General features: G+C 53.8%; 2 protein-coding genes across 2 annotated transcripts in view; one reads left to right on the top strand and one right to left on the bottom strand.

The window, feature by feature from the left end:
* The window catches only part of LOC148220707 (Fc receptor-like protein 3), a 125,625-nt gene that overhangs the window by 46,845 nt on the left and 55,271 nt on the right, over positions 1-23,509 (top strand). The window lies entirely within an intron of this gene.
* On the bottom strand, positions 9,348-16,366 carry LOC106864689 (uncharacterized). Its single transcript, XM_088180977.1, has 18 exons — positions 16,249-16,366; positions 15,919-15,992; positions 15,637-15,768; positions 15,429-15,508; positions 15,165-15,282; positions 14,781-14,870; positions 14,254-14,358; positions 13,971-14,136; positions 13,440-13,516; positions 12,856-13,005; positions 12,295-12,443; positions 11,838-11,979; positions 11,585-11,722; positions 11,208-11,384; positions 10,783-10,938; positions 10,248-10,349; positions 9,865-9,967; positions 9,348-9,487 (listed from the first exon to the last, which is right to left on the bottom strand). Exons 1-18 carry the CDS (start codon positions 16,364-16,366, stop codon positions 9,348-9,350), a joined length of 2,217 nt encoding a protein of 738 aa, XP_088037103.1.

The following is a 23,509-nucleotide window of genomic DNA, read 5'->3' as shown; positions in this document are numbered from 1 at the left end:
GCTTTGAGTTCCACAAGTTGACTTGATCCACCTTCTCCTTCGGTAGCTTGTGCAACCTGTCGTGTGGGGCAAACATCCACCCCAGCACTGGTAGTCGGGGTGCCAGGAGGAGTTGTGTTTCTGTGCCAACCACCTCTGAGGCAGCTTGAACTCCTTCATAGGGGGCCAAGATCTCCTTCTCTGTTGGAGTATAGTTGGCCTTAGACCCTCTGTAACTTCGGCTCCAGAATCCCAGTGGTTGGCCTTGTGTCTCCCCAGGCACCTTCTGCCAAAGGCTCCAGGACAGACCATGGCTCCTGGCTGCAGAATAAAGCAGATTCCTCACTTCTGGTCCTGTTCTGACTAAGCCAAGGGCTACCACATGAGCGATCTTCTGCTTGATCTTGGTGAAGGCTTATTGCTGCTCATGGCCCCAGTGGAAATCGTTCTTCTTGTGGGTGACAAGGTAAAGAGGGCTCACAATCTGGCTGTACTCAGGAATGTGCATCCTCCAAAGGCCTATGGCACCTAGGAAAGCTTGTGTTTCCTTCTTGCTGGTTGGTGGAGACATTGCAGTGATCTTATTGATGACCTCACTGGGGATCTGGCGCCGTCCATCTTGCCACTTTACTCCTAGGAACTGGATCTCTTGGGCAGGCCCTTTGACTTTGCTCTTTTTAATGGCAAAGACAGCTCCCAGAAAAATCTGAATGATCTTTTCTCCTTTCTGAAATACCTCCATTGCCGTGTTCCCCCACACAATGATGTCATCAATGTACTGCAGATGTTCTGGAGCTCCACCCTTCTCCAGTGTAGCCTGGATCAGTCCATGGTAGATGGTGGGACTGTGTTTCCACCCCTGGGGCAGTTGGTTCCAGGTGTACTGCACACCCCTCCAATGTGAAAGCAAACTGAGGCCTGCACTCTGCTGCCAGAGGAATGGAGAAAAATGCATTGGTGATGTCAATGGTGGCGTACCACTTTGCTGCCTTGGACTCCAGCTCGTACTGCAGTTCCAGCATGTCCGGCACTGCAGCGCTCAGCAGTGGAGTCACTTCATTCAATGCACGATAGTCCACAGTCAATCTCCATTCTCCTTCAGATATGTGCAAAGATCAGATGGAGCTGTTGAAGGGTGAGTGGGCCTTACTGACCACCCCTTGGCTCTCCAGCTCATGGATCGTCTTGTGTATGGGGATCACAGCATCTCGATTCATCTGGTACTGCCGGCGGTGCACTGTCGAGGTGGCAATTGGCACCTGTTGCTCTTCCACCCTGAGGAGTCCCACTGCAGATGGGTTTTCTGATAGCCTAGGCAGGGTGTTCAACTGCTTAATGCCCTCTGCCGCCACAGCAGCTATTCCAAAAGCCCACCTGAGTCCCTTTGGGTCTTTGTAATAGCCATTCCTGAGGCAGTCTATGCCTAGAATACATGGTGCCTCTGGGCCAGTCACAATTGGATGTTTCTGCCACTCCTTCCCAGTCAGGCTCACCTCAGCCTCCAGCAAAGTCAATTCCTGCAATCCTCGTGTCACCCCAGCAATTGAAACAGGTTCTTCCCCCACATGTCCTGATGGTATTAATGTACACTGTGAACCAGTGTCAACCAATGCACTGTGTTCCTGTGGCTCTGATGTGCCAGGCCATTGGATCCACACCATCCAAAAGACCCGTTTTTCCCGTGCCTCTCCCTGGCTAGAGGCAGGGCCTCTCTAGCCCTGGTTATTATTTCTCTCCTGGGCATACATACTGGAGGTTCCTTCAAGGGGATCTGACAGATCATCCTCCCTTCTGTAATACCCTGCACCTCCATGGGAGGCTGAGGCTACCCTCACTTTAGTGGAGTTCCCTCTGTTGCTGTTCCCCTCCCTGAGTTGGCGCACCCGTGCTGCCAGGACAGAAGTGGGTTTCCCATCCCACCTTCTCATGTCTTCCCCATGGTCACGCAGAAAGAACCACAGGTCAGCTTGTGGGGTGAACCCTCTCTCCCTTGCTGGGGGGCATTGGGCTCTAATTTTGGGGTCCCTGACTCGCACTGATCTTCCTCACCTCCTCCTTTATCTCCTTCATCTCTTCCTTAAACTCCTCTCTGAGTTCCTTAACCACAGCAGAGACATGAGCCTGCACTGGGCCAGCCATCATACTCTGATAATTCCTGAGCCTGTTGGCAACAGAACCCACTGTCACTTGGTTGGTATCAGCATCAATCATTGCAATAAAGGGGGTATATTGAGATGGTCCTAGGTTTGCCAGATTCCACAACATCTGCCCTGTGCACCTGACCTTGTCAGGGTCATTGTCATGCTGTCCATCCCTCCCAATGAGCACCTCCAGTATTGCCACTTGTCTCAGCTGTTGGATCCCTTCTTCAAGGGTATTCCAATGCCTTCTATGGTAGTGCTCCTGCATTCTCTCTCTGTGGACAAACCTCTCTCTCACGCTCATTAAAAGTCGCTCCCAGAGGGAAAGGAGGCCTGTCTCCCTTACAAATACCTGGTCCACACCTGAGTCCTGGGTCAAGGCTCCCAAATTCCTTGCCTCAGTACCATCCAGTTGCACACCTATACCCATAAGGTCCCAGACCCGCAGTAACCAGGTTGTAAAAGCCTCACGGCCCCATCGTACAATGTCTTTTCACAGGTTACGGAGACTCTTGTATGACAGGGGCTTGGTGATGATCTCAACTTCTGGCTCCCCTGCTGGTTGTGAGGGGCCCCCTTCCTGACCCTTATTATCTAGGTGCCTTGTTTTCATCTTAGACTTCCTAGTTTCCACAGGGGCAACTGCTGCTGGCTGTGAGTGCCCTTGCAGTTCAGCTGGAACCTGGACAGATGTAACATCTGTGGGTTCTACTGCTGCACCATCAGAGTCTCCCTCTTTAAGGCAAGGGGAGGGTTTCTCACCAGCTGGGGAGAGGTACTCCTTCAGCATCTGGCCCATCTCACGTATCTCCTTTGCTAGCACCCCCACCCACTGTGGGTGGTTCCTTTCCTAGGTGGGCTCTGGGGCAGGGTCAAACTCTGGGTTAATATCCCTAGTCTCTGGAACAGGGTCAGGCTCTGGGGTAACATCCCTAGTCTCTTGGACAGGATCAGGCTCTGGGGTAACATCCCTAGTCTCTTGGACAGGATCAGGCTCTGGGGCAGCATCACTATTTCCTGGGGTAGGTATCAGGGTTGTTATCCAAGTCAATCTCCCCTTATCTCTGAATGTTAGATAGAACAGGTTTAACAGGGATAGCAGCAACACTAGCCACAGTATAATGTCATTAGCATTTAGAGCAGATTGGAACCCCTTGAAGACTGGTGGGGTGAACTTCAAAAACTGTGTGATGGGTTGGGAGAAAATTTCATCTGCTGCCATTTCCTCACAGTAAGTACCATTGTTGAAGTAGCCCCAGAAACACACACTTAGAGTGCGGTAGCTCTGAATCCATGTGGCCATCTTCCAGAGAAAATTAAAAATCCATTAATTCCCCAACTGATCAACCCACAAAATGAACTGGATAATAGCCACAATAACCTTGGTTATGAGACTCATGTTTAAAAGAGAGGCTTGTAAATGAGGGAGATATAGCAGTGACCACATGGAGGCCAATCCAGGGTAAGCTGGACAGCATGGTGTCACCTACCACAAACTTGGGTAACTCAAGAACTGTTATTCCCTTTTCTACCCCTCTCTCAGTGACCTCAGGCAATGCCCCACGTTCTGGGCACCAAAACCTGTCTTGGTTTGAAAGACAGGTATGGTCTAAGGAAAGGCGAGAACCCCTTTCCTGAGATGCAGAGTGCAACCCCCTCCCTTCTAATTATTATGGTTTCAAATCAGAGTCTCTTTCAGGCAGAAGATATGGGGATAGGAATAAGAGTTGTTTACTGGTATCTAACAAGGCAAAACAGCATAACAACAACAGCTATAAAAATGGACACCAAAACAGAACAATATAGCTCAGTTCCAGTCCCTGTTGGCCAAGGCCCTCTCTCCCTGCACTCAGTTATCAGTGCTGTGGGCAGGGAAGGTCCTGTGCAGCTGAAGAGAGCTGGGTGGTGGCACCGGCAGCCCAGGGGTGAGAGGGATGGAGGAGCGACTCCCCCCTCACGGTGTCGGTCATGGTGCTCGGCAGAGTGTCCGGAGGCAGTAGGATGAGGGGGGAAAACGGCCGAGTGATGTCCAACAGCAGGGAACGTGGCTCCCGGCGCTGGGATGGCAGGGAGGACGGTAAATAGGAGCCCCAGCCATCATCCTTTGACTCCACCAGTGAGCGAGAGAATGAGAGCCAGAGAGCCCAGGCCCCTGTCCCACCTTTCCTTTTCAGGTCTCCCCCTATCCCCCACACCCCTTCGAGAGAAAACTATTGCTACTAAGGTGTAGCCAGAAATACTTAGCATAACAATGGGAAAAATTCCACAGAAAGAAAAGGGAACCAACAAAAGGGGAAAGGTATCGCTATTACTAAGTAAAAGAATGTACTGAATTCCTAGAAAAGGGGGGACTGAGACAGAGAAATTAAGAATTAAGGATCAAGAATCAAGCATCAAGAAATGCTTTGTCTAAAAGGAGGGTGACAAAACCGTATGGAATGCCTAAATATTGACTGTGCTTACAAGAACAGGAGAAGAGCAAGATAAGATCAAGAGCTAGAACATGCAAATGGAAGGACAAAGGCACCACAGGATAAGGGGGTTCTTCTGACCCCAAAGCCAGGAAACCTGGTATCAAAGTCAGAAGATGGCCAAAGGACTAAAAGAAGAGCATGCTCAAGGAGACAAGGTGAAAAGTTAACTGAGAGGAAGACTATTTACTTCACCCCAGACGACCCCGAGAGCAACCAACAAGGAGCAGTGGGCAATCGCAAAGAGGCGTGGAGCTGATTTTAATATGAAGTGGGGACGGGCGGGTTCAGGAAATGAAAATGTATTAGAAGTATTGTGTAGTCCTAGTTTGTAGAGAATAAAAAGAGAGGCGCAAGTCTCCAAGGGTGTGCATGTTTTTGGAGGAGCTATCCCTCATGCACTTCAGTGCTGAATAAATACATACCTACTCTTATATCTTATTTTGTAGGTTATAGAGGGTTTTTCTGTGCTTCAGTCCCATGTAGAGCAGCTGTGCAGAGTGGGACACAGCTGCTCTGGGAGGGCATGGTCACTGAGAATGCAACAGGGTGAGGGTCAGGGAAGGGGATATTCTCCTCTGTAATATGCCATGGGGTTGGTGATGCCTTGGAGTGGCTACCTAGAACAGAGCCTAGACGGAGTTTAGAGAATAAAGTAGGTATATTTATTAATGGCTCTCAACAGATACACTTTGAGCAGTCAAAAGCTTTCCAGAGGCTACACTCAAGGTGGACAACAGTCACAAGTTTTGGAGACAGATATAGGCTTGGTCTATCTGGATATCAGGGATGAAATCTCCAGTTACAGATTCAGATAATAAAGTCATATTGCCCGAGTTTGCCCCCTCCTCCCCCGATTCACTTTTGTTTATACAAAAGGGAGGCAGAGGGTGTCTTTGGTTCTCAGGCCTGGAAGGATTGTTTTGTGTGACCAAAATGTGAAGAGAGCTTACTAACAGTCGATATGGAGTTCAGAGTTATACACTAATGCAGTACAGGATCTGAAAAAGAGAAAAACTAGAAACTTAAGGCATCACTGGAGACTGGACCAGTTTGGGGTGTGCAGTGCTGGGAAATGGAGTGCTGTGGAGGTGGGAAGTGCCATACCTGAGTAATTCCCTAAGCACACATGTTGTCCTCCATTCGCCCTCCGCGCTTGGAGCCTGCATTTCCCCTCTCCCTCCCCCCAGGTAGACCTGCCCCCTCCCGTCCCCTCCTGATGCTGGTGACACCGGGTCTCCTCCATCAGATGCACACACCCGTGGCCCAGTCCACAAGCCACCCTGCGGCCTTTGCTCAGGCCACAGGAATCCTGCAGCACTGCTGCTGCACTGGGTTCTTCCTGGGCCTCACCACTTACAAGCTTGGCCTTTTGCCACACCCTGCATTCCTTACGTCAACCTCTTCTTCCCTCAAAAAGCACAAGAATATCTTGGCTTCCTGCACCACCATTGCAACTCCTTTACACAACTTCACTCACCATGGCATTTTTTTCCTTTTCATTTGACAAATGGACAGCGGCTCATTGGGACGCTCGAGGGCGGCTGAACCGTGCTGCTCCTCTGGCACCACAAGCCCTGTCACCTTAGCCAGCGCATGCCCACCCCACACTGGGAGCTGCAGCAGAAGCTCAGTGGTCACTTTTCCCCAGGGATCCCCAGGCCCACAACGTGACATGCACAGGGTCATGGCAGCCAGCCGGGAATCAGCTCCTGCCATCACCACAGCCTCCCACCTTGGACTTCCCTCCACCCAAACGGGCACAGTTCAGAGCCCTAATGCAAGTGACATATTGCACAGCACACGTACATGGAGAAAAAACATGGGGTGTGAAACAGGCTGAAGGTGCTGTTAAAAACACCTGACATAAAAATATGAAAGCCCTGGGGGAGTTTTCATCAACAAATGGCCGTGACTTTTTACACCTTCATCCACTGCAGAGATGCCCCATACAATACCTGATCTTAGACAGTGGGTTTAGAGCATATCCTGATGTCTTGCTGTGTTGCACCTCCTTTATTTTCAAAGCAAAATATCCTAGTCTGAGTTCAGAGGTCAGGAATATTCATTCCGTTTTCAGTCACTGTTACTGAGATTTGTAACCACTTAATCTAATTAAGCATTAGAACTTAATTTAAGCATTAGAACAGACATTTCTAAACTGTGTATGAGACAGTTCAAGCTGGATGAGTAAACTCAATTTTTATCCTGGATTTCACCACCAAAATCATTATCAGCACCACATACCTTTATTGTTCTTTCTCCAGGCATCTCTGATTGTACCCAACTCTGTTTCCCATTTTACTAAAAACCTTCATGTCAGATCAAAACACTCTCTGCACTTCTACTCCAATTTTCAACCACTCTCTTCCTGGCAGCTGCCATCAGCAGTGCTAAAAGTGTTCAGAGCTGGTCCCTTAAGTGCATCATAAGAAGGCACCTGCTTGTCTGGGAAGTGCAGGAAGATCCCAAAGTACTGCACCTTGCCACTCACACTTAGACAGGTCCAATGATCTGTGTAGGCCCAAGAGTCTCACCCATCTGCCAAGCCAATGGCCCAGAAGCCATTCTCAGGGCACAGAGTCAATGGTCCTTTGTGAGAGGCAGATTCTCAGCTAATCGCCAAGGCCCAGATGCTTCTTCTCCCAACAAGCACCCCCCAGAAGTCTCTTTCAGATCTGTATCCTTCCTTTGCCAACACAGAAATATGGCAATCAAAGCTCTTCTCATTGCTGGGCAAAAGTCTGATTACACCAGTGTCAGTATGGTGCAAGGTTCATTGTGGCACTGTGTTGCCTGTAGGTAAAGCCTTATAAAGTAAGGGCCTTGTTGCCCTTGTAAAATCATGGCTCGGGCCTGTTACTTCAGCTAAGTAGAAAAGGACTATGGGAAAGTGACTCAGCTGAATTAGAGGGAGAAAAACAAGCTACATAACCATTATGTGTTCGCATCATGTTTTATGGTGGTTGTTTGAATTACATTTGTTGTGCTTAAATGGGTTTTAACTGATAATGGCCCATCTGCTTAAAAGGCCTGGTTTTTGCAATAAAGACCTCTCTCTTGCACCTGCCAGGGAACTCTGTGACACTCTGCTTCATATAACTCCTGAGACCCTCTGGGAGAACTCCCAAGACCAGAGATTTTAACTGCTGGAGCCCCTTCACAGCAGTGGCTCCTGTGACCCCACATGTCCCCGTTTGAGTCCCCACACCCTGCAGTCCCACAGTCAGACCAGGTTTCCTCACTGCTTCAACCCCAGGTTTCCCATAGCAGAGTCTCAGATGTCTCGTTCCACAGAGCCATTTATTCAGGGTGCAGTAACACAGAAACAGCTCCAGCTGCTGCATCTGAGCAGGACCCTGAACAAAGGACCCTGGGCTCATCTCATTTCTCTCACCATTCTTCCATTTTTATTCACATTCCCCAGCCTTTTCCCCTCAAATTTCCCATTTTATCTCTCAGATTTCCTGTCTGCCTGTCCCCTCACATTTCCTTTTATTTTTGGCCTCATCCTTCCTGCCTTTTTCCTCCTTCGTTTGCATCTATTTTTCCTCCCCACATTTCCCCTCGTTTTCCACTGATATTTCCTGTCCTTTTCCCCTCACATTATCTCCCCATTTCCCTCCTCACATTCCCCACTATTTTGTCCCCTCACATTTGCCACCCTTTCCTCGTTACATTTCCCACCTGCAATTCTCACTGTTCTTCTCCAAGTCTCTCTGCTACCTTGAACATAAGTGATTCTATACTGCTGAAAAATGTTGCACTATACTCATATATAGAGCTACCTGTGTGGTGCAGTCATTAACATTTCACAATCGATTTTTAAAAGATGGTTTATTTTATTTTAAAATCTAATATATCTCTAATTAATATATATATTCAAAATATATGTAATTTATATATGAGAGGAAATATCTGACTCATATATTATTTACTCATGAAATTATATATATTATATAGATTTATAATCTATGTAATTTATATATCTTGTTTACTAGTATAAATTATATATATAAGGTAATTGAGGTTGTAGAACTATGGTTCAGAAGGCTCTGTAGCTGGGCTCAGATCCAGCCACACCAACTCATCTCCGAGGATTTTAGCCAGGTCAAGGGCCCAGGATCCTTCTCTCTGGCCCACAATCTTTCAGATCCTGTGACAGAAGCAGATCACACGTGAACCCCCATGCCTGCACACAATGGGCCATGGCAAGGCCCAGGAAGATGAGCAGGTGCATTGGGGGCATGTGGCTGTGTGCAGGGATGCAGCCCACCACAGCTTCTCTTACCTTCCTGCTGACAGATGAACTTGAAGTGGCTGCAGAGGCCATCCAGAGCCATAAAGCAGCCTTTTCTGTCTAGAATGATCTGAAAAGATGTTCCAGCAGCTTCCCCAGGACTGGGATCTGGATCTCTCCACAGGCAGCACCTCTGTCCTCATTTTGACCAGCCTGGGGGAGGCAGGCAGAAGAACTGAAGGGCTGAAGGCAGGCAGCTCAGCCTCTTAGCAGGAGCCAGGAGGGGACAGGCCACAACCCCGGGGTTATTCTGGACCACCTCACACCATGCTCAGGGGCTGTGGGGAACGGGTCCCTACCAGTCAGGGCAATGGTGGAGTCAGCGGTCACGGAAATGCTGGGCTGCATTTTGGAAAAAGCTAGGGCACTTTACAAAGCTAGGGCATCCTTTCACACCTCGTGATTCAGCAGGTGTTTGAGTTTGTGTCCCTTCCTGATGTGAAGGTCCCTCTCTGCTCAGCGGCACCAGCAGCACAGTGTGCGCTGGCAGAATCTTGATCTTGGCTGCTTTTTCAGACACTTCAGCATCAAGCTGGTCTGAGCTGCCAGGCAACGGATGGCGGCGTCCTTCTCTCTTGCTTGCAATGTGTCAAGTTCTGCAACACAGAGAGAGCCCAGATGAGCCCCAGTGTGTGCAGAGACCCCCGGGTCCCCCGAGCCCGGCTCCCCACTCACCCAAGAGGATCTCAGCCAGGGTGTCCTCACTCTGCTCTCTCAGGTGCCGCGCAGCCAGCCCTGGGCACAGAGCTCCATCAGCCCCTGCTCCCCAGCGTGCTCCCAGCAGCGTGGCCCCAGGCCCCGCCTGAGCCCCTCAGCAGTCTGGGGGTGGCACTGGGCAAGGCCGCCACCAAAGCCCCTCACCTATGTGAGCACGGCAGGCACAGGGAGGCCGAGGCCCTGCCCATGGCAGCCCCAGGGCTGGGGGGGACGGGGCCAGGCTGCCCCAAGAGGGAGCCTGGGGACTGGGACTCACCAATGAACCTGAGGGCCGCCTCTCGCATGGGGGCCTGAGGGCTCAGCAGGTAGGGCTGGCTGTCCCACACCAACCGTTCAGCCCTGCTGCTGGCCTTGGCCAGCTGGAGAGAGCACAAGGGTGTGGGCATTTCTCAGAGGCCCCCAGCTGGCCAGAGCAGCCCCTCCTGCCAGCACCCCTGTGTCTCAGAGCCCTTCCTCATGCTGGGGCCATGGAGGGGACATGGGCGCGGAGGAGGCTGCTCTTCTTGAGACAGGGACAAGGGTGCAGCTGCAGCCTTTGGGCCCTGGACTGCAGCAGCCCAGGGCAGGCCCAGCTGCAGAGCTTACAGCCCCAGCATGGTGTGGTGGGCAGTCCTTGCCCAGCCTGGGTCTCATCCTCACCAAGCACTCGCCTATCCTCCACGTCTGCTCTGTCTGCACCAGATGCTTGAGCTCTTGCCATTTGAGAAGCTCTGCTATAGCCAGGATGGCTTCCTTGGAGGCCTGTGGGACAGAAGCTGCAAGATGGCACCAGGGCCTGTGGAAGGAGAGTTGGGCTTTTTTCCTGGGGTGATTTTGCCCGTAGGAAGCTGAGACATGCCCTCGCCAAAGCATTTCGGGACTCTCTTTGGGGAAAGCCAGCAGGGTTTGTGGTGCAAAGCTCTGCAGGAGCACCGGTGGGGACAGCTGAGAAGCCTTTGGGGACACACATGTCCAGGCCTCGGTTGTGCCGGGCTGCTGCCCAGCCCTGCTGGAGCAGGCAGGGCAGGGGTTGGAAATGGCCGCGCCAGCCTGTCCGGCCCTGCGGACCCTGGCTCCCAGGGGCTGTCTGGGGGGAAAGCTGCCTGCTGCCAGCAGCCCTCACCCCGATGGCTGGGATCCCCTGAGGGTGTCAGCCTCCCCTCTCTGGGTCAGTGCTCAGTTGTGACATTGGTACCTTGGCCACGCTGGGGGCCTTATCACTCATGTGAAGGAGGAGCCGGACCAGGGCCTTCCAGGCATTTCTCTTCATGACCTTCTTGTCCCTCCATACCGTTTTGCCCAGCACATCTCTGAAGAGGCAGATGGAGCGCTCCCGTACACACTCTTCCTTCTGGTAGGAAGGAGGAAAGCTGAGCTTTGCACACAGCGGCTCCCTGCCCGTGGCCAGGAGGGGTTGAGCTGAGGTGGCTGAGGCGAGGGGCGATGCTGCGGGGTCCCAGCCCAGAGAGGGCAGAAGCAGCTCTGGGCTGCAAGCCTGGAATCCTTCCCAGGAGAGCCCAGGGGAGCGGGCTCCTTGTGCTGCTCCCAGGGCCGGGCTGCAGGGCAGCTGTCATTGCCTAGGGATCCTCAGCGGGGCTCAGGCTCCCACATCAGCCTTACCGCATCAAAGAGGTGCAAGAGATTATGCACCATCATCACAGCCGTGGAGCTGGCCTCTCTCTTCTTCAGGTGCCCCAGCACATTGTGGAAGATTTCCAGGGCCATCATTGTGTTCTCCCAAGACCAATGCCACAGGAATCGCAGCAAATCTTGCAGGAGACTCTTCATTTTTCCTGCCTGCATGAAAGACAAGTCCATTCTGTGAGCATTTCATTGCCTGGTTGATCCCCAGGCAGTCACCAGGCCACACCATGTCCGGCAGAGCATTTGGAGCAGTCAAGCCAGCACCTGACTCCCAGCCCAGGCCCATCCACCACCTTCTCTGAGACCTCAGAGTACAGGTGCAACATGTCTGCCCCTGAGAGCAGCCTGCTCACCGTCTCGGCTCTCTCCGACAGTGTCACCAGGGCCCTGAGCACCAGAGGGAACATTTCCATTCCTGAATACCTCAGAAAACCCGAGACTTTGTACAATCGACCCAGTTCCTCCTCTTGCACATGATCAGAGGCCAGCATCTGGAAGGAAGCAGCAGAGAGCTCAGCCACAGGTGGCAGGGCTCCCCTGGCACAGCTCTGGCTTCCCACCAGCATCTTGAGGGCAAGGACACATGGGCTGTTCCTGCTGACTCACAGCCAAGAAAGCAAGACAGGTGTTCTGCTGCACAGTTAAGATGTTGTTATGCCAGTCCTGCAGTTGGATTTGCAGTTCCTTCAAAACTCTTTTCAGAGTCTGGTGCACAGAGAACATCGCCTTCCACAGACAAACTTTGTCGCTGCAAGGCAGAGCGCTGTCAGCAGGGCTGCCCTGGCCACTGCAGCACAGCTTGGGCTAGCCCTGCTGCCCAGGGACCCTGCCCGGGCAGGTGGGCACGGCTGACAGGGTGTTCCCCATGGGGCTGGGAGCAGTGAGCTGGCTCTGGGCTGTCTGGCCAGCTTTGGCTGCTGTGAGCCTGTACTGAGAGGTGTGATAGGATGGAGGGCACTGCTCCCTTTGAGGTCCAGCAGTGTTCCTTGGTCCTGGCAGCCAGAGAGCCTGGGGGCCCCTATCCCCACAGGGAACAAGCCTTCCAGGCTGTCAGGGCCAGTACCTGAATATTGGTGCAACCTCCAGAGCTACTGCAACGACTCGCCCAGGCCACTTATTCGCCATTAGGACAAGAAGGGAGTAAAAGCTGTGAGCGGTTGTTGTGTTTTTCTCATCACAGTAGGCAAAGAGGTGACTCACAACCTTTGGCACCTGGAGGGAACATAGGTGAGCGTGGTGCTTACACAGCCTTGCCGCCCTGTCTTGGACTGCCCTGCCCATCCCTCTGTCAGGACTTAAAGGACGCAGTTAACTCATCTCAAAGCACTGCCAAAGAAGGAAGTTCACATAAGATAAGCCACCACACCAGGCAAAGGTGGCAAAAAGGAAGGCGTTAATTCCAGGTCTGAACGGAGGATTAGAATTAGCACACTGGACAAAATGCCACTGTGCAGACTGTGGGAAAAGCTCAGACAGCAACCACAGCAGGACGCCACGTCTGGTGTGGCAGATCCGAGTAAGCTCAAGGCGGCTTCAGGAGCCTCACACACCCGGCTTCGGGAGGGAAGGGGGCAGGAACCTGACAGGGCTCAAGGGCAGGGCAATCCAGCCAAAGGCCACTTACATCCATCAGCCACAGCTCAGGGGATTTCATGGCCACCTCCAGGAACTCCATGGGCGCTTTCTTGTCTGAGAGGCTGGAGCCTCCCAAGATCTCGATGGCTACAAGGACGACGCCCGTCCTCTCAGCAGGCCTGAGGTATTTCTCAAAGGCCTGTGGCAGGAAGGAAGGGATCAGAGGCCAGTGTCAGCCAGTGCCCCAAGGGTGCTGCTTGGCTGGGCAGTGTCAGCAGCCCTGGCCAGAGGTGCCAGGCAGTGCTCCTGGCAGTGGCCACAGGGAAGCAGGCAGCAGTGCCCACAGTCCCCATGCAGGGGAGGATGATGATGGCCCTGGGGCAGGGAGGAGGGCTGGGCTCTGGGACATGGAGTGCCGGCCCTGAAGAGACCCAGGGCTTGCTGGTGGCCAGCAGGGCTGGGGAGCAGCTGCTGCTGCTGCTGCTGCTGCCTGGACACCACAGTGTTCCCTGCTCAGGGACAGTGGGAACCCTCTCACTAGGGACAGCCCCACAGGTTCTGTGCCCCTTTGCACACACAAATGCCCTGCTGATACCACAGGTGAGAGGCCCATCAAGGGGGAAGGCTCCTTACCTGAACTCCCCAGGTGACGGGCATATTCAACAAGGAGGTGATCTCAGATTTCCAGTGTGCTGGGGGCAGTGTGACACCTAAAGAGAGGGGAAACAGGGACGCATAGGTGAGTCACAGCCACTGGGCCAGCAGGGGACCCCACCCTAACAAGTCTGGGGAATGCAGGAATGGCTGGGGAGCAGCTGGCCACAGAAAGGGGTGGTGGGCACTGGTGGCAAGGGGGACCTGCCTTCGGGGTCTGTATCTAGTGCTGCTGGAATATGGCAGGGTGGGACAAGAGCTGTCCAAGGGACATGGGGAAGGGGCACAGTGGAGCTGAGTCCTGCATGGAGGAGCAGCTCAGCTACACAGGACCATCAAGAGCCTGGCAGAGAGGGTGTGCGGGAGGAGCAGAAGGGACAGCAGCACTGGGGACATGTTGGCACCTGCACCAAGCACGACAAGGGGCCGTCACAAGGCCCAGGAAGACAAGCAGGTGTATCTGGGGATGCGGCTGTGCATGGGGATGCAGTCCACTACAGCTTCTCTTACATTTCTGCACAGAGAGGAATGTCATGAGGGAGCAGAGAATATCCAGGGCCATCAAGCTGGTTTCTTCTTTCCTGAACAACTTGAAAAACAGATGGCCCAGCAGCTTCCCCAGCACTGGGATCTGGATCTGTCTGCTGGCAGCAGCGCTGTTCTCATTTTGACCAGCCTGGGAGAGGCAGGGAGAAGAGGAAAAGGGCTGAGGGGGGGCAGCTGGGGCATGAAGGCATTGGGGGCTGTACCAGGCTAGAAGGGCTGGCCTGGCTGGAGGGTAGCAGGTCCTAACCTGCACAGGAGAAAAGTCGGCCAGCAAACGGCTCAGCAGCCTAATCCTGCCCATGACTCTCTCCTGCACTGTCACTCTGTCAATGAACAAGTAGTCCAGCAGAACCTGGGAAGACAGCAGCTGCAGGTGAGCCCCACAAGCAGACACCCACTCCAGCAGCATCAGCAGCTCAGCCCTGCTCCTGAGACACACTTGCACCGTCCCTCCAGGCTTCCTGTGCCCTCAAGCAAAGCCTGCAGAGGGGCTCCTGCCCCTGGGGGCCATGGCAGGCCTGGCACAAAGGTGCCAGGCAAAGCTGGTGGGCAGCAAGGAGAGCAGGGGCTGCTCTCTGCTCTGCTCTGTTCCCCAGGACAGCCGGGCACCCTCCCCGCAGGGCGCTCTGCCTGCAGGCACTGGGGTGTCCTGGTTCTGGCTGGGACAGGCTTCCTTTGCCAGGAGCCAGGACAACACTGGACACAACCCCAGGCTCCTTTTTCTCCAGAGTGAGGAACAGCCCTCTGATCCCCCACTCTGTGCACAGGCCAGACCTCCAAGATGTCCTGCAGCATCTCGCTGGTTTTGGAGGCAGGAGAGTTGAGCACCATCACCTCCAGCATGGTGTCCATAGCATGCAGGGTCTGCAAGGATGGCAGAGAGCAGTGGCTGTGATTCTGCTGTCTCTCCCAATGGCAGAAGACTGATCTGAACTCCCAGTGTAAGGGGAGGGACACAGGAGCCAGTTTAGTGCTGGGAGCAGGGCAGCCAACATTTCTGGATGTGGCTGGAGCCTGGCAAGGGATGAAGGGATGAGGGGAGGAAAGGGAAGCTGAGACCGTGGCCTGCCCTGGATCTTTGCCCCTAAGGCAGCATGGGGTGGCCAGGAGCAGCCCAGAGGGACTGGAGGCTCTTCCAGTTCACCCTGGAACAGTTACCTGAGCATAGAGGGACGCTTCCAGGCTCTGCATTTCCCCGTTTGGAGGAAGGAAGAAGATTCTGTCAAAGCAGACTTTTAAGAATTTTTTATTTTTCTCCATCACCGTGCCCACTGTGCTGTAAAGAGAGAGGGGCGCAGTTGGACACTGGTGCTGCGAGCAGTGCCTCAAGGTCTCCTGCAGCTCTGGGGCAGGGCTGCCAGCAGGGATGGGCAGGTAGGCACGCAGCCCTGGGCGGGGGTCTGCAGGCCCTTGGGCCAGTACCTCAGTCCAGCGAGGGCGAGCATGGCGAGCTGCTGCACCTGGGTACAGATCTCATACTTGGGCTCCAATTTCAGCAGCACCTGCAGAGCACAGCTGGGCTGGAACCTGGCAGCTGCCAGCACCCACAGCCACCAGAGCTTTGCCCTGCCCAGGTGGAGCCCTCACAGGCTCCTTGCCCTCTTCCCCAGAGCGCTGCATGCCTCCGCACCTGGATCATCTCTCCCAGCTTGTATCTGCTGCAGAAAACATCCAGACCCTGGGAGAAGCCACTGTCCTTGGCATCTCTGCACAGGGTGCAGATGCTGTCAAGGAACTTCAGCTTCAGGTCCTTGTCCTGGTGCTGAGGGACAGAGACAATGGGGCAGCAAGAAGTGAGGACACCCAGCCCTTGGGACCAGAGCCCTGGGGTGCAATGCCCTGTGGGAGCAGCTGCTCCGCAGAGCCAGCACTCCTGGCCAGGCACAGCCACCATCCAATGGGCCTTGGGTACCTGCTCGGGGCTGCTGGCAAAGGCCTGGATGAAGTCCATGGCTTCCTGTGTGTAAATGGGTAAGCAGCTGGTATCTAAAGGAGGGGAAGAGAAAGGAGAGCTGCAGAGGGTGCTGTGACAAGACAGAGCAGAGGAAGGAGCAGGAGCTGTGGCCCCTCTGCTGTCCCCCTCCTTGGCAGAGCCTGTGCCAGGGCTGGTGTCCTATCCTGAGCAGCCCCAGCACTCCAGCATCACTCCCACCCCTGCAATCCCCGCTGCCCGTGTGCCAGGGAAACCTGATCCCAGCACGGGGACCCAGCCCTGCCCAGTCCCACAGGGCCCCTCACTCACTGGGCTGCAGTGGCTGCACCATGGTCAACTCGGGGGGCTCTGCTGCAGAGCTGCTCTCCTGAGGAGCCGCCACCTCCTCCCAGGCCACCCTGGGCTGTCTTGGAGGTCTCCTCTCCATTTTATGTAATAGAGAAAATGTATAAATATCGGTAAGGGGGAAGGTTGGGTGAAATATCTATCTCCCTTCTGCAGGGCAAGATGTGAGCTGTGCTCGCGGGCTTGTCGCCAGCTGCGTGCTCCCGTCCTGTCCCTTCGCTGTCCTGCCGGACACTGCAGCCTGGGGGCTGGTTCCATGCCAACAAAGGCTGGGAGCTGTTGCTAGGGGCAGGTGGCAGGTCACAGGGAGCCCTTTGTGACACCCCAGTTATCCCCAGTACGATGCTCCCATGAAACATTCCAAACCATGCACTGCTCCCTTCTCCCACTCTCCCTTCCCTTCCCTCTGCGGAGGGATGGAGAATTGCAGGCAAAAAAATGAAAGGTCACAGGTTGAGTTAAGAACAATTTACTAAAAGCAGCAATGAAACAAAGAGAGAGCTCTGAGCTGCCGAACCTTATGGATGGCAAAGGAGACCAAGGCCTGTGAGGACAGCGAGGTGGGTGGACATGGAGACACCCAGCACGAGTGGACAGCTCGAGAGGAAAAGAGAAACTTGCTGGGGGGAAACGTGAGGGGACAAAAGGACAGGATTAGAAGGGGGGAAAACAGTGAGAATTGTGAGGGGAAAGGCATGAAACATGAGGGGGAAAAGGGTGGAAAGCATGAGGTAAAAAATGGGAAACGTGAGGGGACAAAAGGGCAGGAAATGTGACGGGACCAAACGCTGGGGAATATGAGCGGAGAAAAATACAGGAAATGTGCAGGGAGGAAAGGGGCAGGAAAGCTGAGGGAAGAAAAGGGCAGGAAATGGAAGGCAATAAAGGACAATAAACTTGAGTGAAAACGATGGGAAATGAGAGGAAGAAAGTGTGCAAAACAAGCGGAGAAAAGCTGGAAAATGTGAGGGGAAAATGATGGCAAATGTGATGGCATGGAAGGACAAGAAATGCTGGAGGGAAAAAATGGTGAGACACATGAGGGGAGAAAGGGCGGGAAATGTGCAGGGGAAAGGGAAGAAAACGTGAGTGGAAAAAGACAGGAAATGGGCAGGAAAAATGGGTGTGAAACATAAGGGGGAAAAAAGGCAGGAAACACGAGGCCAAAATAATGGGAAATATGAGGGGACAGAAACGTGGGAAGCATGTAAGGAAATATGGTGGGAAACTTGAGGGGAAAAGGGAAGGAAATAAAATAAATTAATTAATTAAAATGAATAAAAAAGGGAAAATGGCAAGACAAATGAGATGAGCCCCGGGTTTTTTGTTCAGGGTCCTGCTCAGATGCAGCAGCTGGAGCTGTTTTTGTGTTACTGCACCCTGAATAAATGGCTTTGTGGAACAAGACATCTGAGACTCAGCCATGGGAAACCTGGGGTGGAAGCAGTGAGGAAACCTGGTCTGACTGTGGGACTGCAGGGTGTGGGGACTCAAACGGGGACATGTGAGGTCACAGGAGTCACTGCTGTGAAGGGGTTCCAGCAGTTAAAATCTCTGGTCTTGGGAGTTTTCACAAAGAGTCCTGGCCCCATGGTTCCATGTGTCCCCTCAGTGTCACAATGTCCCCATGGTTGCAGGAGTCCCTGCAGTTTCACAGACGAGCAGCACTGCAGTGAGAGCAGCACCACTGGAGGGGTTGCAGCCACACTGGAACAGGAGCAGCGGCTGTGGAACAGCAGGGGAGAAGCTGTGGAACACAAGTCCCATGAGCAGGTGCTGAGGGAGCTGGGCTTGTTTATCCTGGACAAGAGGAGGCTCAGGAGGGACCTTCGTGCTCTCTACAACTCCCTGACAGGAGGGTGCAGCCAGGTGAGGGTTGGTCTCTTCTCCCAGGGAACAGACAGGATAAGAGGATCCAGCCTTAAGCTGCACCACAGGAAGGCTTAGCCTGGACATTAGAAAGAATTTATTCACAGAATGGGAGATTGGGCATTGGAATGGGCTGCCCAGGGAGGTGGTGGAGTCAACGTCCCTGGAGGTGTTTAAGGAAAGACTGGATGTGGCACTCAGTGCCATGGCCTGGTGACAAGGTGGTGTTAGGTCATCGGTTGGACAGGATGATCTCAAATGTCTTTTACAACACAAATTCTGTGTTTCTGTGATTCAGTGGAGCAGCACTGGAACATGGGTGGAAAAATCGTGGCACAGGCCTGGCAGCCGTGGAGTGACAGCTGAGATGCCAAAGCTGCGGGACACAGAGCGGCTCCGAGCGCTGTGTCCTGCAGGAGCCAGCCCTGCACACCAGAGCGATGCCTGTCAGGCTGACCCAGAGCGGGGGCAGCGCAGGAATTGCTGCTGGGCTCTGGGAGGTGCGGATGAGTGCATTTAATGGTGACTTGGGGGTGTGATCCTTGTCACTGCAGCCACGTTTGGCAGTGCCAGGACCCTTCCAGTTCATCTGGAGTCATGAACTCAGGAGAAACTCAGGACAAAAGGAATCAAACTGGCTTCTCTACTGCAGGGAAACACTTCTTGGTAGAAGTTTAAGGATTTCTGATTTGGGAACCCAATTGAGTCAATTATTGGCCTGTGATTTTGTTTTAAACCAGGGACAGTTTCCAAATTACTGTAATTTGGCTTGAAAAATGAGGAACATACCTCACCATCGGGATGTTGCAAACTGAGTGAAGAGCTGGTTTTGGTCACAATGATCAAGAAAACAATTGGAATCCTTTTCCCTCCTTCCCTCCTCTCTCTGGGAATGAATTCCAACTCTTCCTGCAGGTGTGATTTCCATCATCTTCTCTGGAGTTGGGATGTGCCAAATGAACAGTGGGAAGGCAGAGAATAATGGACCATAAAAACTTCAAACTTGTTTTAACCTCCGAAATTCACGGGTTTTGAAACTTCTGGTTTTTAAACTATTCCCCACATTCCACTCTTCTAACTTTTGCCCTGGCATAAAACCCTGCTGTGTCCCTGTTTGGGAACTGACCCTCATATTTTGAGGAGGAGCACAGTGGGGCTCAAAAGTTTGAGTTGTGAAGCCCATGGGAGTCTTGCCTGAGCCACAGGGCATCCCAGTGTCCCTGTTCTTGTTTTTATTTTCCCAGGAGTATGCAGATGCCTGTCCAGGTTCCAAGAAGGAAAAAGCCACAGTGAAGTGGTTCCTGAGAGCTGTCCATGGCTGTGATTGCTGTTTGACATTCCAGGGCATTAGTGAAGGCTTCTGCTTCTCTCTTTCCACAGCCACACTGTGGATCCATGAGAGATTAGCCCAACTGGGAAAACATTTCAGACCACTGCCTTGACTGTTTGTTCTGGACAAGGAGCCACAGTGCCCACAGGGAAGATTTTCCTCTGGAGTGTTGTTGCTTTGTGCCTATGGAGGAGAGAGCAGAGTGTCCCTGTGGGGGATTCTTGACCAGTTGGACAAGTGCTGTGATGTCATTGGTGTGCTGAGGTCACCTTGGAGAGGAATTGAGGAAGTGTCTGCAGGGTTCTAATTGCAGAACACTGGCCAAGGAGAGGTCCAGGCTTCCTTGGAGATCAGTGCCAGTCAGGGGGATGGAACTGGACAGCAACTGACCTCGTGCCAACAGCCTGGGGAGAATAAGCTGGCCACACATGGAGGTTCCCAGTGCAGTTGGACTGGCCCCCAGCTTTGGAGACGCCATGAGAAGGTTCCTGCTTCCCTCGGGGCTGTGTCTGAACTGTGCAGAAACTGTCCCTACATGTGCTCCAGCATGTCGGGTAGGATGAGTTTTCCCTCTCCTCTCAACCACTGTCTCAGCATCAAAGAGCCGGACTTTGCCTGCTCCAGGGAAAGGCACCAGTGGCACAGCCCATGTGTCACCCCCTGTTTTTTTCTGCAGCACAGAGGCTTGGACAGGAGCAATAGAGAAACTCCCTGCAGGGGGGAAGCTTCGCTGCAGAACCTGGAAGGAAACCCAAAGGCCCCAAAGCATCTCTCCAAAGGGAGAACTCCTGCTCCAGTGTGTGTGGGGCAGAGCAGAAGGGCTGCTCTGACTTGCCACGTTGCTCGAGGCACTTGTGCTTGGCAGGAACAAACCCCACAGATTCCTTCCCTGAGCAGCAACAGAGGCCCTGTGTCCATCCCAGCATCTGGAAGGGCACTCCGGGCTCCTGGCACAGGTGAGATCAGTGGCCTGGCACAGCAGCCCCAAAGCAGCATCAAGGATGTGTCTCTGGTGGACACTGGTGCAGAGTGTGCTCAGAAACCCCCATTCCAAAGGGGCAGAATCCATCCTTATTTCTGGAGAGACTGCAGGATACCACAGCCTGTCTGTGCTGGAGGCCCAGGAAGGTCTCAGTGGGAAGGAGTGGCCAAAGACCCCTCTTGGGACTGGCCCTGAGGCTCCATTCATCACTGGCAGGGACAACCTCCAGACTGGGTCCATCAGGAACTGATCCTGGAGCCCGTGGGCTTTTGTGATGCTTTGAGGATGGATAAGGTTAAAGAGTTGTTTGGCTTTGCCAGGACCTCAGAGGATCCTTGTCTCGTAGGGTTGCTGTTGGGTCCAAGAACAGCAGGTGTCCACTGGGGCCCTGACAGGGCAGCAACAGCCACATTGCACTTCCTGTTTCTGTGCCAAGAGCTGATCAGTGCCTGGAGGGCAAAGCATTGCTCAGGAAGTCTCACCCAGCCTTCACCAAGCCCATCTGACCACAGCAAAAAGCCAGTGGTGAGTGGAACATTATCTTGGGCCTTGAAAAGTGTCTTGGGTCTTTGATTGACTCATTCCTTGGACATTTTTGAAGTCTCCTCTGGGGTTTTGAGGTTCATGGACTCGGCACCAAATGTCCCATAGTGCTCATTGAAGTGCAGAAAACCTGAAGGAACCACACCTCTACCAGTATTGTCTTCAAGTCTTCAGGAATTGTTTCAGGAGTGGAGTTAAAGAGGAAGATTTCAATGACCACTAAGTTAAAGAGGGATAATTTGATATTCCTTTAGTCAACTTCCAAGTGCATTCCCCAGGGCTGAGCCCACTGCCTGTCAGGAACTATCAGCCCTGGAGCCCCAGGGATCTCTTAGGAGAGCTGAGGTGGGGCAGGGACAGGAACACTTGGAGCTGACGCTTTTCTCCACAGCTGGGCCAGGCTCCTGGCACAGGGGGAGCTGAGGGCAGCACGGCAGCACTGCCCAGACACAGCTCTGCACAGGAGCAGCTCCTCTGCAGAGACAGCAGGGCTGGGGCATGGACTGCAGGGGACAAGGGCAAAGGAGACAGGGGCAAAGCTGAACAGGTCTGGACAGTGGGAAGACACCTGAAACCTCACTGGGGCAGGAAACCCCGAACAGGCCCTTATCCTGGGAAGCAGGCAGATGCAGGGAAAGGCAGGGGAGGATCCTGGAGGGCTCCTCAAGAGCAGGCACAGCCCGTGGCTGGGATGTGTCTCAGAGGCTCTGCTGGTTCTTGGCTGCAGAGGAGAGCAATGTTTTCTGGAGCAGGGGCTCCCTGGCAGAAGCACCAGCAGGTCAGGGCAGGACACCTCCCTGCTCCCAAGGATGGCTTCTGGGTGGGAAGGCAGGGGTGCCCACCACGGGTGTCCAGGGCTGTCCCCAGAGCCGTGTCCCTGCAGCCCTGAGCACTGAGCGCCTGCTCATGGATCAGCACCTGCTGGGCTCAGTGCTCAGCCTGAGAGCCATGGCAGGAGAAGGGGGGGGCAAAGAAGGAGGGACCTCAGCAGGGAAAGGTCCTTCTACCTGTACAGGAGGTGCTTTGAGGCTCAGAACTCACGGAGCTCCTGTTCATATCCTCGATGTCTCTGTGAGGCCCTCGACATGAGCAGAATCAGGGCAGCCCTGTGCTGCTGACACCTGTTCTTTCCTCAATCTGTGCTGGGAATTTTCACATGTTTACCTCGATGGAAATGGGAACAAGGCTGTGTGTGTGAGGAAAGGGATGAGGCTTTTATTCCACCACGCTGAGGTTGATGAGGACCTCAGCAAGTACCTTGCCCAGGCACAAGTGTGCAGAGAGCAGCAGCCCCTTTGCAGCTGCCTCAGGGTCTGTGTCTCATCCCCTCTGTTCCTGCCCACAGGCAGCTTCTCCCCGGCAGTGTCCGGCCTTTGGAAGGGGCTGCAAAGCAGAGCCGAGCACCCAGCAGGTGAGGTGGGGTGACAGGGCAGGGAAAGAGGGACAGAGAAGAGCTCCCAGCACGGGCAGCTCGGACAGCAGCCCCAGAGAGGAAGAGAGGGAGGGGGACTGCGAGCACAAATGCTGCGGGATCAGCGACTCATGGACCTCCCTGCCATCCTCTGCCCTTGAGAAGCCTTCCCCAGACAATTCCCCTGGTCTCATCTCTCACCCAGCAGAGCTTCTGCCCTCAACACTGGCAGTTTTCTGCCAGAGTCTCCTCATTGGCACCCTGAATGCTGCGGAGGAGAAGCTGCTGAGTGACCCGCGGTGCGTGCTGTGCTTCCCTCTGCAAGAACACGCAGGCATTTGGAGGCGTTTCCCCATGAGGCTCTGCTGCCTTTGTCCCACCCAGCCTGCAGGGGCTGCAGGGGCAATGCTGGGCTGCGGGGCTGGCACTGAGCACAAGATGCCATCTTTGGGACATTCCTCCCTTTGCCAGGGCCCCTGCTGGGCTGAGTCTGCCCTCAGGCAGGGCACAGCTCCCCCACAGCATCTCGGTGTTACCTGTGAGCCCCATGGAGAAGACACCTCTGTGCCCTCTGCACAGTATTTCACTGCCAGGACAGCAGGAACGCAACCCAAAGCTGCCTTCAAACCACCCCTCTGCCGTGGTGGGGAAGTCGAACAAAAGGAACAACACAAACCCTTTGAATCTCTGTGCTTGTGGGGGGAGATGGGAACAACAATGATGGAAAGCTTCGTTCTATCAGGAGCAGATTTCACTGGAATTCCCCTTGTGCTGCTGTTTCCCAGTTGCTGCAGGACAGAAGGGACTTCTGCAGAGCCCGGAGCAAATGCCCAGCTCTCCTGGCAGCCTCAGCCGGTGCCAAGCACAGCTCCAGGCAAAGGGAGCTGCACACAGGCAGGACTGAAGGCACAGAGGCAGGGTGGGGCATTTCTCCAAAGAATGAAGCAGGTTTTTCCCCTGAAAAGTCCAGCCTGTCTTTTGCACACATCCATGTGACAAGAGGCACCAGATGTCCTACAGCAGCTCCAGCACCCAATTCCTCCTCCTGGCGTCCTGGCAGACCCGCCAGAGCTGCAGCTCCTGCACTTGG

This window comes from Sturnus vulgaris, chromosome 31 (genome assembly GCF_052056855.1).
Source record: "Sturnus vulgaris isolate bStuVul1 chromosome 31, bStuVul1.hap1, whole genome shotgun sequence".
Classification (NCBI taxonomy): domain Eukaryota; kingdom Metazoa; phylum Chordata; class Aves; order Passeriformes; family Sturnidae; genus Sturnus; species Sturnus vulgaris.
Note: the sequence above shows the minus strand (reverse complement) of the source record. Positions and strands in the feature narration are given on the sequence as shown.